General features: G+C 47.3%; 1 protein-coding gene across 1 annotated transcript; it reads left to right on the top strand.

Annotated features, from left to right (window-relative positions):
- The first annotated feature begins 7,396 nt into the window (after positions 1-7,396).
- LOC139081259 (oocyte-expressed protein homolog) lies at positions 7,397-13,450 on the top strand. Its single transcript, XM_070606735.1, has 5 exons — positions 7,397-7,455; positions 8,337-8,620; positions 8,840-9,019; positions 9,378-9,587; positions 12,559-13,450. The coding sequence occupies exons 1-4, from the start codon at positions 7,397-7,399 to the stop codon at positions 9,455-9,457; spliced, it is 603 nt and encodes a 200-aa protein (XP_070462836.1). The 3' UTR covers positions 9,458-9,587; positions 12,559-13,450.
- The last annotated feature ends 1,651 nt before the right edge of the window (positions 13,451-15,101 follow it).

Raw genomic sequence — 15,101 nt, 5'->3', positions numbered from 1 at the left:
CCTTCCCTATGCATCCCTAGCTGCAAAACACCATTTATGTAGCTTTCCATGAGTGACCGAGACAAGCTCTGGGGGTTTTAACTCAGCTCCATGGGAACCATCAAACACTCATTGCTTACCGGAGCCGTACCCTGGGCCCGGCTGCAAAGGCTCAGACCCTTGTCCTAAGGCAGCAGCTGCCTGTGCAAAACTGGATGCTTCTGCTCCACCAGTTCTAGGCTCTTAGCCGGACCTAATGGTTCCTCCTGCAGCACAGATATTTCCAGCGACTGAGGACACGCACCTCCCAAACAGCCTTTTCACCTCTCGGGAGGTTTTGTTACATTCTCCCTCTCACATTGCTATTCACTGCTCCAGTGTCCGGAACCCTGCCACTCATCTGCCCCTACCAGAAGGGGGAACTCAGGCTTGTCTTACTTCGGGGACCTTTCTGTGCCTCGCTCAGGTTCATCAGAGGCTCCCATTGAGAACCCTGACCTAACATTAATTGTTGATGTGTCAGACCTCAAAACTGCAAGGGGAGGTTATCAAGCAGGATATGCCACCACTAATTGAAGCTCTCCTCTGGGGTACAGTCCTACACCTGAGAAAAAGCAGCCCAGATGGGAGAGCTTACTGCCTTAGTAGAGCTTATCAACTAGCCAAAGGCCTCAGAGTCAACGTATCCACTGAGAGCAGGCCAGCTTTGGGAGGAGTACATGACTTTGGGATGCTTTAGAAACAAAGGAGGATGCTTTGGAAACAAATGTTTTATGAGGTTTTCATCTCTACTGAAAAGCCCATGAAACATGGACAAGTTAAGGAACTTTTAGATACAATCCTACTTCCTAGAGAGAGGCTCTTATACAGGTTGAGGCCCACGTAAAAAGAGAGAATGTGAAAGCGAAAGGAAATGCTCTAGCATATCGTTTGACCAAACCAGCCAATTTAACCAAAGTTACGATCCTAGCTGAGCCTTCAAAGGATAAATCTCTGGAGGGACTCAAAGAGGACATTATAAAACGTCAATATTTAGCCCCTGATTTTGAAAAGGAAGAATGCAAAAATCCGGTTGTGCCCTTCAGTCAGATAATCTCCTGCTCTCTCAAGATGGCCACTTGGTGGCTCCAGATGATTTCGCATGGATATTAGCTGGATTCATCCATGAAGCATCCATCATGAAGTCGACAAATTGGTTATCTTAAATCAACACTGACGGACAAAGTTTTAAAAGACAACTGAGGTTATTTTCAGATTATGCGTCACCTGTCAACAACATAACCCTGGAAAAACTGTAAAGGTGACGTGGCCAGGAACCAAAGCCTCAAGGGCCCTTTCACCTCCTTCAGATGGACCATCCAGCTTTCACCCTCCAAGGGATTTGAATATGTTTTACTTGCTGTATGTCTGTTCTCAGCATGAGTTGAAAGATTTCCTTGCTTAAAAGCTACGGCCTTTACGGTCACTAAAAGGCTTCTTGATTTTGTGTTTGCAACCTGGGGGCATCCCAACTGTAATATCAGGTGATTGAGACACACACTTTACAGAAACCATTATAAAAGGACTTTGTAAGGTGTTCTCTCTTACTCAAAAACTACAATTTCTGGAAAGCTTGAAAGGATCAATCACATACTTACATTAAAATTAGCAAAACTTTCAAAAGCCCTTGAGCTCCCTTGGCCAAAGGCGCTCTCACTAGCCCTTATGGTCAGACAGTCTACTCCCTCTGGGACACACTGCTCATCTTCCTGTGAGCTGGTGACTGGAAGGCCCACGCATGTAGAGATTTCACCTACTACATTAGGCTCTGCCAACTGCGGCAGATGTGGCAAAATATTGCAAAGGACTCACGTACTATAGCCACCTCTGTCATCAAAAGTGAAGACCACCTTCCCACAATGTCTTCCTAAACAACCTCTTCATAAGCTTCCACCAGGAGATTTCATCGACTGGAAGAGATACTGGAGAAAACTGCTCTTGAATCTCTGTTGGAAGGGCCTTTATCAGGTGCTGTTGACAAGTAAGCAGTGAAACCCCAAGGAGTCAACACTGGGGTTCATGTTTCACAACTAAGAAAACTATTCAGAATTGCACACAATTGGAAAGCTACTCCAATATGGGACCTCAAACTCAGGACTCTCTGAGATCCCCCGGAAGCAAATCTTGGAAAGCAGACAGCTGGCCCAGACCTTTGGAACAAACAGATGACCCCTGACCACACATAGTTTTTGGTTCACTGTTGGACCAAGACACCTATCTAGTTCCTGTTTCATTTTTTATCTGCTTGTTTGTAATCATTTTTCTCATTTTCTCCAGACCCCTTGTTGTCCTCCACCTACAGTAGCCCTATTTCTTTTCTCCCCTGCTTACTATAATTGTTAGGTCAGAATGTATCATTCTAATGCCATTCTTAGATTATCTTCAACAGTAACCACTGCCCTCAGTCATACTGACTGCTGGATATGCCATCCATCACAAGACCCCCACGATAAGAACATCAGTATTGCAGCTGATGGTGTTTCCATTTGCTCCATCATGGACAACTGACCTTCAGCAAATCAATCTGTGATTTTGCTAGCGTTGCTCTCTCCCGGAAGAAGCTTACAGGAGATTTGACAGACGATTATTACAACCTGTTGACTGACCCAAGATAATTCTAAATTTGGATTCAACCCCCTTCGTAGAGCAATGGGCCAAATACTACTGAGAAGAGACTAAAAGAGAGCCAAACGTGTAACCCAGCTAACGCAAGGTCTTGGTTCCAACTTCATGTCATGAACTCCCTTTTTTCCTGAATTTCCATGCACCCCTACTGGATACTACATCCTTTGTGGCCAGAATAGCTGATCCTGTTTGTCTCAGACCAACATGTCACGCTCTTTAGGAATAAAACTCTGACACTTGTCTGTGCACAGAGATCCTAATTCTATAAACCACCAAGGCTGGAAATTCTGACTCAGATATGAGCTCCAAAATGAGGCCACTCTTGCTTTTTCAGGCACACTACCCAGGGAAATTACTGACTCGTCGTTTACGAGACAATTAGTAGCAGTGCCCCATCGGAAGAACCATACAAATAGAAAAGACAAATACAAAATAGAAAAGAAAAGAAGTAGAAAATAGGAAGAAACCTGTCACTAACTCTGGCAGAAGTTATTAATGATACTACCTCTGCCCTAGATGTAGGAGAGATGAGTCTCAACTCATTGGCGTGAGTAGTGATGGACAGTTGCCCTGCTCTAGATTTCTTGCTGACTGGTCTTGGTGGTGTCTGTGCCACTGCTAATACTTCCTGTTGTACTTAGATCGATGAAACGGACAAGGTGGAATAAGCTGTAGAACGCCTTACGGAAAAAGCTATTTGCCTCTCAGAGTGATCCTCAGGGCCTGTGGAATTTGTTCCTGGCCCTGGATGGGGCGATTAGGATTCCCAGTTCACAAAGCATCCATAACGCGTAATCCTAATTGTTCTTGTTTCTATCATAGTGGTCATGCTGCTGATCCACTGCATTTGTTAAAGAGAAACCAAAATGGAGTCCACAGTTTGAATATACCCCTAGACCAAACACTCACAGTCACGTAACCAAAACTCAAATCTGGCCTGATTTTCCTGAACGGCGGACTCGACCTCAACCAAGACCTAAGTTTTCATGTCAGCGTGACCTTACAGCTTCCTAGCTAATCAGCTACAAACAAGTAAGCTTATGGAGTACTCCTACCCTAAAAGGAATGTTAAGTTTCTAGGAGCCTGTCACAATACAAAGCGATGTACTTGCTCCTTCTCGCTTTAGAAACTGAGCCGCGACTGCTGAGGGCAGGACTCCAAGCCGCTTGTTGTTTGGCAGTCCCTCTGTTTGCAAACAGCTTGTTTCAAACTCAATAAAATATTCTCTCAAGTAAAACTCTCTGAATTTTCTTTTTGACGCATTCTATCCAGAGTCTTAAATGCTTCTATACAGTCACTCCCTCATCAGATGATCTCCAGGGTGATACAACAGAAAGGGCAAGAAGATCTTGCAGTTCAGTGGGCTGTGAAAAGACAACTGAACAATCTCTAAGCAGATCCAGATTTCTAGCTTTTCCTGAATTGGTCAACCTCTCACCGATGAGAGAATGGCCAGGAGCCGGGACTGAGAGACCGAATGTACAAATGGGCAATGGCTAGACCGAAGACAAAAATGGAACTCTGACCCACAGTCCACAGCACTCAGTCTAGGAAGCCAAGCAAACTCTACGGCAGTGAACACCAAATGGCCAAGACTTGGTTAATAAGTGATAGCTTCCCTAGTGTTTGCCCTTAATTTCAACTTAGAACCAACTGGAGAAGCCCAAATATTCACCTCTAACCAATCACAGATAATGCCGTGCTTCTACTTAGCCCAGCTATGGCTTCCCCATGCCAACAGCCTCCTCCTTCAGGCGTACCTGAAGCCTTCTCTTTCTTCCTCTGTAAAGTTTTCCCACTCCTTCGCCTGCCCTTTGAGTCTCTGATAAACACAAGTGACGGTGGCTGACTCCCTTGCTATATATAGCAAGGTCAGAATAAATGGCCTTTGCTTGTTCCCGTTTGGGTGCTCTGTGTTTATTTTCACACAGAATTCATGAGTTGCTATTTGCTGAAGCTGTGTAATAAGCATACGGCCATTCATTTGTACGATCTTCTCTACTTTTGTATGTTTGAAATTTCCCACAGTAAAGAATTTAAAATATCTCAAAAATATCAGTGTCATTAAAGATTTTTAGAAGAACAACAGAGAGTGATTCTAGATTAAAAGAGACTAGAGACATCACAAGTAAATGCAGTGCACGCTCCTTGACTGAACTAGAGACTTTTAAAAAATAGCTACCAAGTACATTATTGGAAAAATTGGGGAAATTAAACTTGGACTGCATATTAGACAGAGCATTGGATCAATGTTAAGTTTTCTGAGTGAATAATTTTTTATATGGCTATGTAGGAGAATGTCCTTGTTCTTGGGAGATGATGTTGAAGTACTTGGAGTAAAGCGTCATGACGTCCGCAATTTAACTCACAAATCATTCATGAAAAAGCACATGTGGGTAGAGAGATAAAATGGATGAAGCAAAATGTTAAAGACTGGCAAAACTAAATGAAAAGTGTAGAGTATAAGTTTAATGTTCTTACAATTTTTCCATAGGTTTAAAGTTTTTCAAAATGAAAAGATAGTGGGAAAAGCTTAATAAAAGTGGGAAAAGTATAATAAAATACATGTAAAATTACCAAAAGGTAGAAGCAAAAATTCCCAGATACTTACACAAAATGTTTTTTAAATGAAAGGATAATCCAAACACTAATAATAGTTAACTAATATTGAGGAGGAGGGCATAGGATAGATGAGATGGGGTTGAAAACTAGGTTTTGCCGAATGGATACTGTCCATAAAGAAATGCTCTTTGTAAATTATCCTTGTATTCTAAATAGCCTGTCAGTGAAGATTTTCATTTACTTTACTTGAATATTGTTTAGCAGTATGGCACGGCGTCTCCTCCTTTATTTGCCCATCCACCCACGTACCCACCCGTCTGCATCTATCCATGCACCCCTGCAGCCGTCCACCCACCCATCTGAGGGAACGAGTGGACAGTTACTGTTTGTAAATGCCCCTAAACCTCAGAAGAGTGCCAGATATTGTTCAGAACTAGTAGGCTTTTGCGTATTCTTTTTCTGCATGATTGCTCCTGCTCTGACAGTGACTTGTTAAATGTCTCCTTACTAGTTTACTTTCCTCATTTTAATCATTCTTTCTAACTATCTCTGACATACACACACGCATTTTGATGCTAATATTTGGTGCAAAGTGTTATGTCTTCATTATGCTTTGCATATTTCTCACTGTATAGAGATTTTATCTTCAGAGTTAAAGAGTCTAAGAAGTGAAGTAACTAACGAAGAACAAAGCTTCTCAATGAGAAATTACGAAACCAATTCACTCACATACTTCATTATCTTAACCCAAAGGCCCTCAGACTGCGTCCCCCAGGACTACGCACAGAAAATGGAAGCACGCGATGCGATGTGCCGGAAGTCTTCTCGGTGGGACGTTTGGTTCTACTTTATGGGGTGCAGAGAGTTTAAATAACTTGCCCCGTTCAGTCACACAGCGAGAAGATGTTGGAGCCGGTATTCAAGCCACGTCCCCTCAATCAGAGCCAAATCAGGAAGCCTTGGAGGTAACAGAATGACAAAATTGACTCCACCTTGGCGGATTCTGCTAAATCCTAACAACTCTGTGATTCTGCTTTGAAGCTGGCATGGGGTCAGTAAATAAAACTCAGGGCTTGCCAAATGTGGGAAACTTAATGCGGGGTCTCCGCATAAAGCCACGACTCCAAATGGCTCTACTTCCAAAATAAAACTAAATCAGAGACAAACTTTGCCATGCAGATGGAGTGGCAAAGGAATTTGTCTTGACCACGCCTTTCTCAAGTAAGTCTTGACCTAATAATTAATTACCACAAATCGGCCCTGTGGCTAACTCATGCCACATGTAGAAGTCTGAAAAACTTCAAGGAGATAACTGGAAGTGGCCCCAGGTGGATGCATCCCCAAGAGATTGGCTCGAGCGAAAAACGACCAATTTATAAAAAGATAAAATTATCTCCCTGCCTTACACCTGTTTACAAAAAAAAACAAAAAAACCCAGATAGATAGTTCAAGGATGTAAATGTTAAGATAGAAACGTCAGCATTCTTAGTAGAAAGTACAGGGAATATCTTTAGACCTCAGGGCAGGGAAAGATTTCTTAAGCAAGACACAGAAGGCACTTTCTATAAAGACCGACAAATTTGACTATTAAAACTAAGAATTTTATTCACCAAAAGAAACCTTAGAGGAAGTGAAATATAATTTGAATTAGGAAGATATTCACAATACACACAACTGAAAAAAGATTAGCAAGAGATTGAGGGAGAATACATAAAAGGGAGAATTTCCACAATTACTTCGTAGCCTCAAGACTTTTTTACCATGTGCGTGTATTATGACGTCGATTTTTTAAATTAAATTGAAGAAATAAAAATATCCACTAAAGTTAGATTCAATTTCTCCTCTCAGAGATTATCTACTGATATCTGTTGACGCTTAGGTGATGTGGATGAGGATGAGGAAATTCAGGATATTAACACCAACCCCCTTATGAAAATGATCGGAATGTTCCCTTAAAAAGATTTTTAAAAGCAAACACATTATAGCTAACTGTAAGAACAAAACAGCTTGCACAGCACAGCAGATGCTATCTATTCTAAAACAGCTAGCAAACACTATTTCTACAAATTCACTAGAAAAAGTCTGAGAACACGCGTGGGATGATACACACCAGCTTCAGGACAATGATTTCCCATGGGGAGGGAAAGAAAGGATGCTTTACTGATACCTATTTCAAGCAAGCCAGACGCGATGGGGCCATCCCGGCGGCAGGGTGGTTATGTTCCCACGCTCCTCTTCAGCCGCCCAGGGTTCGCTGGTTCAGGTCCCTGGTGCGGACACACCCACCGCTCATCAACCCACGCTGTGGTGGCATCCCTATACAGAGTGGAGGAAGACTGTCACAGATGTTAGCTCAGGGCCAATCTTCCTCACCAAAACAGAAAGGAGAGAGAAGTGAGGCAAATGGGGGAGGGTGGTACATGGGTGTTTGTTACGTAACTTCTTTTGAATGTGTGAAATCTTTAATAATTTAAATTTTTAATTAAAATTAAGAACATTGGAAAGAAACGCGCATCAACACTAGTCTTAGGATATTGGAAACAGGTGGGATTTGTCCGTACTTGCTAAGTTTTCTGTACTGACCGCTCCGCTGTTTACATTTTAAAACACGGCGCACTTGCTTGAACGGCTAATTTAAAGTCCTAGCCAACCAGCGAGTCAGAAGACAACGGGGAGCGCAAGAGACAAAATGGAAACCCCGCGAGCAGGCCTCCCCGCCCGCCCAGGGGGGACGCGAAGCCTCGACGGGCATCCCAGCGACGCCCGGCCACGAGGGCGCGAGCGACCGCCCCACTGGACCAGCCGCGCTCAGCGGCAGGGCCTCCGAAGCTAAGCGACGGCCCATTTGGAGCAGACGGCCACCGACAGCCTCCGAGACCCGGCAGGAGCTCAAACACACAGCAGCTCCAGGTCACAGAGGACGGCCCAGGCCCAGCGACAGGAGGGGCAGGACGCCCGCGACTTGGGCCTGGGGCCAGGCGCCCAGGTCAAGGGGCGGCCCGTCGAGTGGAGGGGGCGGTGGGAGGGGCGGGGCCCGTCGAGTGGGCGGGGGCGGGACCGGCGGGAGGGGCGGGGCCCGTCCTTTGGACGGGGGAGGGCCCGGCGGAGGGGCGGGGCCCGGCGGCAACAGAGAAGGGCCCTGGCCACTGGCCTCCCGGGGTGCGGGGCGGCGGGGCCGCCCGGCGGGTCGGCGGGGCGGCCTGCCTCTGGGTCGCTGTGCTCGCGCGGTGGACGCGGCAGCGGCTGCGAGGGCCCGCGGGGAGGGGCGGACGCCTGCTGAGGCCCTGGCCGGGCTGCTGCGGCGAACGCCTCCGACCCCGGGGGCTCGGCCCCGGCCGTGGTGGTTTCCCGCGCGGGAGCTGAGCTGCCCGTCGGCGTGCTACCTGGAGGCTCGGCTGGCCGGCTGCGTCTTCGGTGAGCGGCCCCGCGCTGCCGGCGGGACGGCGTCCGCGCTGGGAGGGCAGCCGAGCGGAGCAGCTCCCCACAGTGTCTCGGCCGGGCGGGCTCGCGGGCCGCGTGTGCAGCCCCGGGGCGCGGCTTGCAGCTCTTCCCGCCCCGGCAGCCTTCCCCGAGGCCGGGCCGGCTCCCCTCGCCCTTCCGCGCGCCCCTCAGCGGCGCTCTCTTCCCGCCTAGGCCCCGACCTAGCCGCCGTCCCCGAGACGGAGTGGAGGAGCCAGGTGCTGCTGACGGTGCGCGCGGTCGAACCCGGCGGCGCGGTCGAAGTCAGCGTCTTTGGACAGCCCCACGGACAAAATCGGGTGAAGGGCGTCCTGCGGAGCCTCGCGGCCTGGCACTGGGAACGGCGCGCCCGAGGTGAGGGTCCGTGAGCCCTGCGGGAGGGGGGCGCCGCGGGCCGGCCGCTGGGCCGCACCTGGCTTCCCGACGGCCTCTCGGAGCCACCCGGAGCTTCCCGCGGCTTCCAGCTCCGGGCGCGGCGCGCCGCCGCTGGGCGGCCCTGGGCGAGCGGAGGCCGAGCGGGCCCTCGGGCACCTGCGCCGGGACCGCGCGCGCTCTGGCCCCGCGCCGCCCCGGCCAGCCTCAGCCTGCTGAGGCCGTGGTGTCCACACCCCGGGTTCGACCCTCTGCCCTGAGCGAGCGTGCTGCGGCTCCACCGCCCCCTCCGCCCCAAGGACGGAGGGGTGGACAGCCCCGAGCGCTTTCCCTCCTCCAGGGGAGAAGATGGAGCAGCTGGAGGCGTTCTTGAAGGCCCGGGCGCCGCGGCCGCAGCCTCCCGCGCATCTTGTCGTCTGAGCGCTGCCGGGAGCCTTGTGGGAACAGGCCTGCTTTTGCCGGATCCCTTCGGAGAAGCAGGTGTACGCGACATCTCCAGCCTTCTGGCTTGCGTCTCTTCCGGTAGTGGCTCCATTATTTTGATGCGAACGTGAGTTTGTAGTGTCATTCTAGTAAAGAAATGAGCTTCCCTTTTGCTCTTTGCTCACTTACAACTAACGAATTTATGAAAGACTGACTCTGTTCATTCACGTCCTGACGTGGCGGGGTAAGAGGCTGATAGGTAGTGGTTCTAGTTGTTTTTCTCCTCTTGGTTTCTGCTGTTTTGAAACTCCTAACCCCGTGATGCTTTTATGGTCAGAGTCAGGCCCTCAGGTACCGGGGCAGAGACGCAGGGGCAGTCTGCTTTGGGTTTTCTGCATCATTCGTTCTCAGACTTTAAAAGGGGCCAGAAGCACCTTGAGAGCTTGCTAACACGGTCTCCTAGGCTGCTGCTCCGTGACGCCGATTCCGTACCCTGGGCCCATGAATTCGCACAGCTGACGAGCTCGTGGGTAATACCGGTGCTTCCCCTCTGAGGGCCACCCTTCCGAAGCCGAAGCCGGGGGTTTGGCCCCTGAGGATGGCAGCGAGTGTGCCTTTTCTTCTTGGAGTGGAGCCTCCCTCCGTGCGCAGCGGCGGGTGTTCCAACACGCAGGCTGAGGCTGCCGGCAGTCATTCTGCTGGTGCCTGGATCCAGCCGTGGAGAGGGGGTATCCTGCTGCCGAGCCCGCTGCCTCCTTCTCCCCTGAGGCCTGCAAGGCTGGGTGGCTTTCCCCTTACCCGTTACAATGCTGTGGGCGGTTTGTGCAAACCAGCTCCCACCCCTTGCTGCGTCCCCTTTCAGGAAGCAGAATTCTGGGGGAGAGGTTGCCAAGGGCTGTGTGGCTTCAGACACAACGTTGGAGTGGATTTGCCTCATGCGGTTTCTTCACCCCTTAGCAGTAACAGACTCTAGCTGTCTGCAAGGGTTTTAAACACACACCTGCACGGGCCTTTTAAAACGTGCTGCTTCGATTATGAATGATATTGAATGTTTTCCTGCTTCGCTTCGCGTTTTTGTAAAATGCCTTTACACTTTTTTGCATTCATTCTCACCATTACTTCTTTCAACTCAGAAGATAAGGATTTTTGTCATCTCCATAAGCGTTCTGTAACAAACAGTTGTCTATTATAACCAATATTTTCCAGCCCTTCTCAGGTTTTTTTTTCGCATATGAGAAATTTGTCCCCCTTACCCCCCCCACCCCCTTACGTTTAAGCCCCTGCTTTTTAGGAACTCCTGCTTTTTCTCCTTCTGTAGAAATTTGATAAATATTTCTATAGTTTTGGGGTGGGCCCCGTGGCCGAGTGGTTAAGTTCACGGGCTCCGCTTTGGCAGCCCAGGGTTTCGCCAGTTCGGATCCTGGGTTCGGACCTGGCACAGCTCCTTGGGCCACGCTGAGGTGGCGTCCCACATGGCAGAGCCAGGAGGACGTACAGCTAGGATATACAGCTATGTACTGGGGGGGCTTTGGGGAGAAGAAGAAGAAGAAGAAAAAGGACTGGCAACAGATGTTAGCTCAGGTGCCGATCTTTAAAAATATACATACATGCTTCTACAGATTCTTTTCTAGTGGGATTCCTACAAAGCCATTGAACATTTATGACTGTTACTTGGAGGAATAGGGTTATGTTTAAACTTGTTTCAATTCTCCGAAAATTATCCCAAATTAAATTACAAGGGTGCTGGCCCCGTGGCTGAGTTGTTAAGTTTGCGTGCTCCGCTTTGGCGGCCCAGGGTTCACCGGTTCGGATCCTGGGTGTGGACCTATGCACCACTGGTCAGGCCATGCTGTGGCGGCATCCCACATAGAAGAACTGGAAGGACTTACAACTAGGAAATACAACTATGTACTGGGGCTTTGGGGAGAAAAACAAGAGGAAGATTGGCAACAGAAGTTAGCTCAGAGCCAGTCTTCCTCTCACACACACACACACACACACACAGTTACTGAACGGTCCCGCACTCCTTCCATTCTTTGCACACGGTGACACGTTGAAGTCCTAACTCCAGTCCCTCAGAATGGTGACTGTATTTGGAGAAGAGGGCCCTTAAGGAGGTATGTAAGGTAACATGAGGTCATGTGGGTGTGCCCTTATCCCATGTGACTGATGCCTTTAGAAGCAGAGGAAATATGGACACGTGTGAGTGCAGAGGAAAGACTTGTGAGGACACGGCAAGAAGGCAGCCATCTGCAAGCCAAGGAGAGAGGCGTCAGGAGAAACTGAACCTGCTGATGCCTTGATCTTGGACTTGTAGCCTCCACAACTTTGAGAAAATAAATCTCTGTTGTTTAAGCCCCCCAGTCGGTTATTTTGTTACGGCAGTCCTGGCAAACTAATACATTTAATAGGGTTTTTCTCTGTGTGCCCCTTTGTCTGTATGCCAACACAATGTTTTTACTACCTTCATAAATAACCTTTTACTATCTAAAGGGTAGTTGCTCTGTCATTCTGCCTTTCAGAATATGGGGGTAATATTAGCTATGTATGTATGTATTAGAGCTTGTATCACATACGGGGTCCTGTGCCAAGCACCTAAATAGGGTGCTTGGGGCATAAGGGACTTGCTAAGGTCATAGAACTAGGGCGTGGGGGTGGGTGAGATTTGAACCAAAACATTAATTCTAGGGTCTGAACTCGTATCTCCACACTATACTTTCCCATTTGCTTTTATTTTTCTCTGCAGCTGAATTTAGACTCATGTCTCACTGTTTTTATTTCTTTTTAAGAGGAATTAGAGTCAACCTTAATTTGTGAAGAATCCACAGTATTTGTTCTATTGAAGGACGAGACGAGGTTTTTTCTGACAAGTTGCTGAAATAGAGATATTTAGAAGTAGCACAGCCAAAATAAAAATAGCATCATTGACTTTATCTGATGATAAGTGTACTACATGCTCAATAATTTTTAAAGTAAGGCAATATATAAAGTATTAAAATTACTCAAAAAAGTCTCACTGAGCATATGTTACTTTCAAGTAGCTTTCTGTTACTCCAAATGCTTTTCTTTTTTCTTTTCTTTTTTTTGTGGAAGATTAGCCTTGAGCTAACTACTGCCAATCCTCCTCTTTCTGCTGAGGAAGATTGTCCCTGAGCTAACATCCATGCCCATCTTCCTCTACTTTACACGTGGGACGCCTACCACAGCATGCCTTTTGCCAAGCGGTGCCATGACTGCACCCAGGATCCGAACCAGTGAACCCCGGGCCGCCGAGAAGCGGAACGTACGAACTTAACCGCTGCCCCACCGGGCCCGCCCCTCCAAATGTTTTTCTATTATTTTGGTAAAGATTTTATTGATACGTAGCATTCATATAAAAACATGCACATCCAAAGTGTGAGAAGATTCGTCAAACAATACAAAGAGACCACATCCATATAGCCAGCAGCCAGAGAAGAAAACCATTACCAGCACTCCAGAAGCCTCCATTTGCCTCCTTCCCAAGGATAACTACTGTTCTGGCTTAAACATAAGTGGAATTGTGGTAAGATTTTTATCCACGCTGCGAGTAGCTGCAGTTCCATATGAATTAACCGTAACCTAGTGTTCTGTTCCATGCACGTCCACGTTGACTGTTTCCTGTTCAGGCCCAGAACGAATAGCGCTCCTATGAAAATTCTCCTACGTGACTTTTGGTGCGCACGTACACGCATTTCTGTTGAGTATATATCTGGAATTGAAATTGCTGGGTTATAGGGTGTGCTTAAGTTCAAGTTGCCAAGGTGATTGAACCAGCTTATGTTCCTTCCAGCAGCGTACGAGACTTCCGATTGCCCTCCATCTTGGTCAACAGTCAGAATTTTCATTTCAGAGACTTTGGGTATTAGTGCTGTTGCGCTGCAATTTTTAAAACTTTCATTGCTTGATTGGTTATAATTTGCATACTATAAGATTGTGTGTATATAATTAAAATCTTTTTAGGTAAACTTATGACTTGTGCCACTATCACCACAAACCAGTTTGGGAACATTTCCGTCACTCCAGAATGCTCCCTTGTGCCTGTTTGCAATCGGTCATCACCACTGTCTCCAGCTCCCGGCAACCAGTCTGCTTTCTGTCTTTGCAAGTCGCCTTTTCTGAACATTTCATACACATAGAATAGTATAGCACGTAGGCTTTTGCGTCTGGCTTCTTCATCGAGTTGGAATAGCTCTGCTTTTTCATTGGGGGATTTAGTCCCTTCCAATTTAATGGAATTATCTGTATGATTGGACTTATATCTGCCATTTTGCTTTTTGTTTCCTGTCTTATGTCTTGTTTGTCCTTTTCCTCCTTCATTATTATGTGCTAGATGAATATTTATGTGCCATTTTAATTACTGTTTTTTAAATGATTTTTTTTCTTAGTGTCGCTTTAGGGATTGTAAAAATCTTAACTCATTACATTTCACTTCAGATTAGTGAAAACTTATTTCTGATAAAATGTAGAGACTTTCTTTAATTGAAATATCTGTGAATAAACGTAAAAAGGACAAAGGCTAAATCGGTGCCCACAATTTGAAGGGAGGGAGGAAGGAAAAACAACTGAATAAATGGAGACACTGCATTCTCGGATAGCAAAGTCGAGTGTGGCACAGATGTCAATTCTTCCCAGATTAATCTAAAACCTCGATGCGATTCCAATTATAATTGCAACCACGTTTTTAGGGGGTGATGCCGCAGGGTGAGAGCCCTTCTGAAAGCCCGATTATACAGGTGCTTCAGAAGGACTCGGGAAGGCTATAACGAAGGTATTTCCTAGGTGTCTAATGAAAAGTTCGGATGAGGTGAGTAGTACAGATGTACATTAACTGAATCTGAGGTACTAACAGAAGTACACAGGCAGATGTAGAGATAGCCTGTCACATATGCTCCACAACTGAATTCTCAGGCGACTCCGGAGAAGCCGTAAAGAACTGAAATGGTATTCCTTGATACCTTTATTGAGCCCATTCAAAGACAGACTGTTCACACTACACTATTTGCTGCCGCCAGTGTCCCCTGCCCCCAGAGACGCAGGCAGGATTCTCTGCTCAGACGGTCGGTCTGCAGTTCTCTCCCTCCGTTACAAATCCTGCTTTTGTTTTGGATGTTTCCTCATGGTGAGATCTAGGTTATGTATTTTTGGCAAAAATGCTGGGTGAACCATGTTGCGTCTTAGTGCACCACGTCAGGAGGCACACGGCTTTGTCCCCCGCCCCTCCCCCGCTTAGTGATATTTTGAAAGCCGTATTTTGGTCAGAAGCGTGGAGATGAGAAATTCTGATGAGGGAAATAGTGCCAACCTGGCTTAACTAAAGTGGAGCTGCGGGCGGACCTTGAGACGGGCTGTGATGCGTGCTGCACAGCTGAGCTCAAAAGTTGTCTGCAGATTCTGTCAACAGTGAAGTTCTCCTCTGATGTCTTTCGTCAGCGTATTCAGAACCTGCCCAGACTGGCCTCTTTACTAACCCTCAGGCATTTTACCTGCAAAAATGTACAAACAAGAGTCACTATTTCCAGACTTGTGTAGTTTTTGCCTTTGTTCCTTGACAATCTTCCGTTGACTGCCTTGGGCCTCAGTTCCCCGAGTCCTCCCGTCTAATTCACCGCCTTCTTTTAAT

Source organism: Equus przewalskii, unplaced genomic scaffold, assembly GCF_037783145.1.
Source record: "Equus przewalskii isolate Varuska unplaced genomic scaffold, EquPr2 contig_10158, whole genome shotgun sequence".
NCBI lineage: Eukaryota > Metazoa > Chordata > Mammalia > Perissodactyla > Equidae > Equus > Equus przewalskii.
Note: the sequence above shows the minus strand (reverse complement) of the source record. Positions and strands in the feature narration are given on the sequence as shown.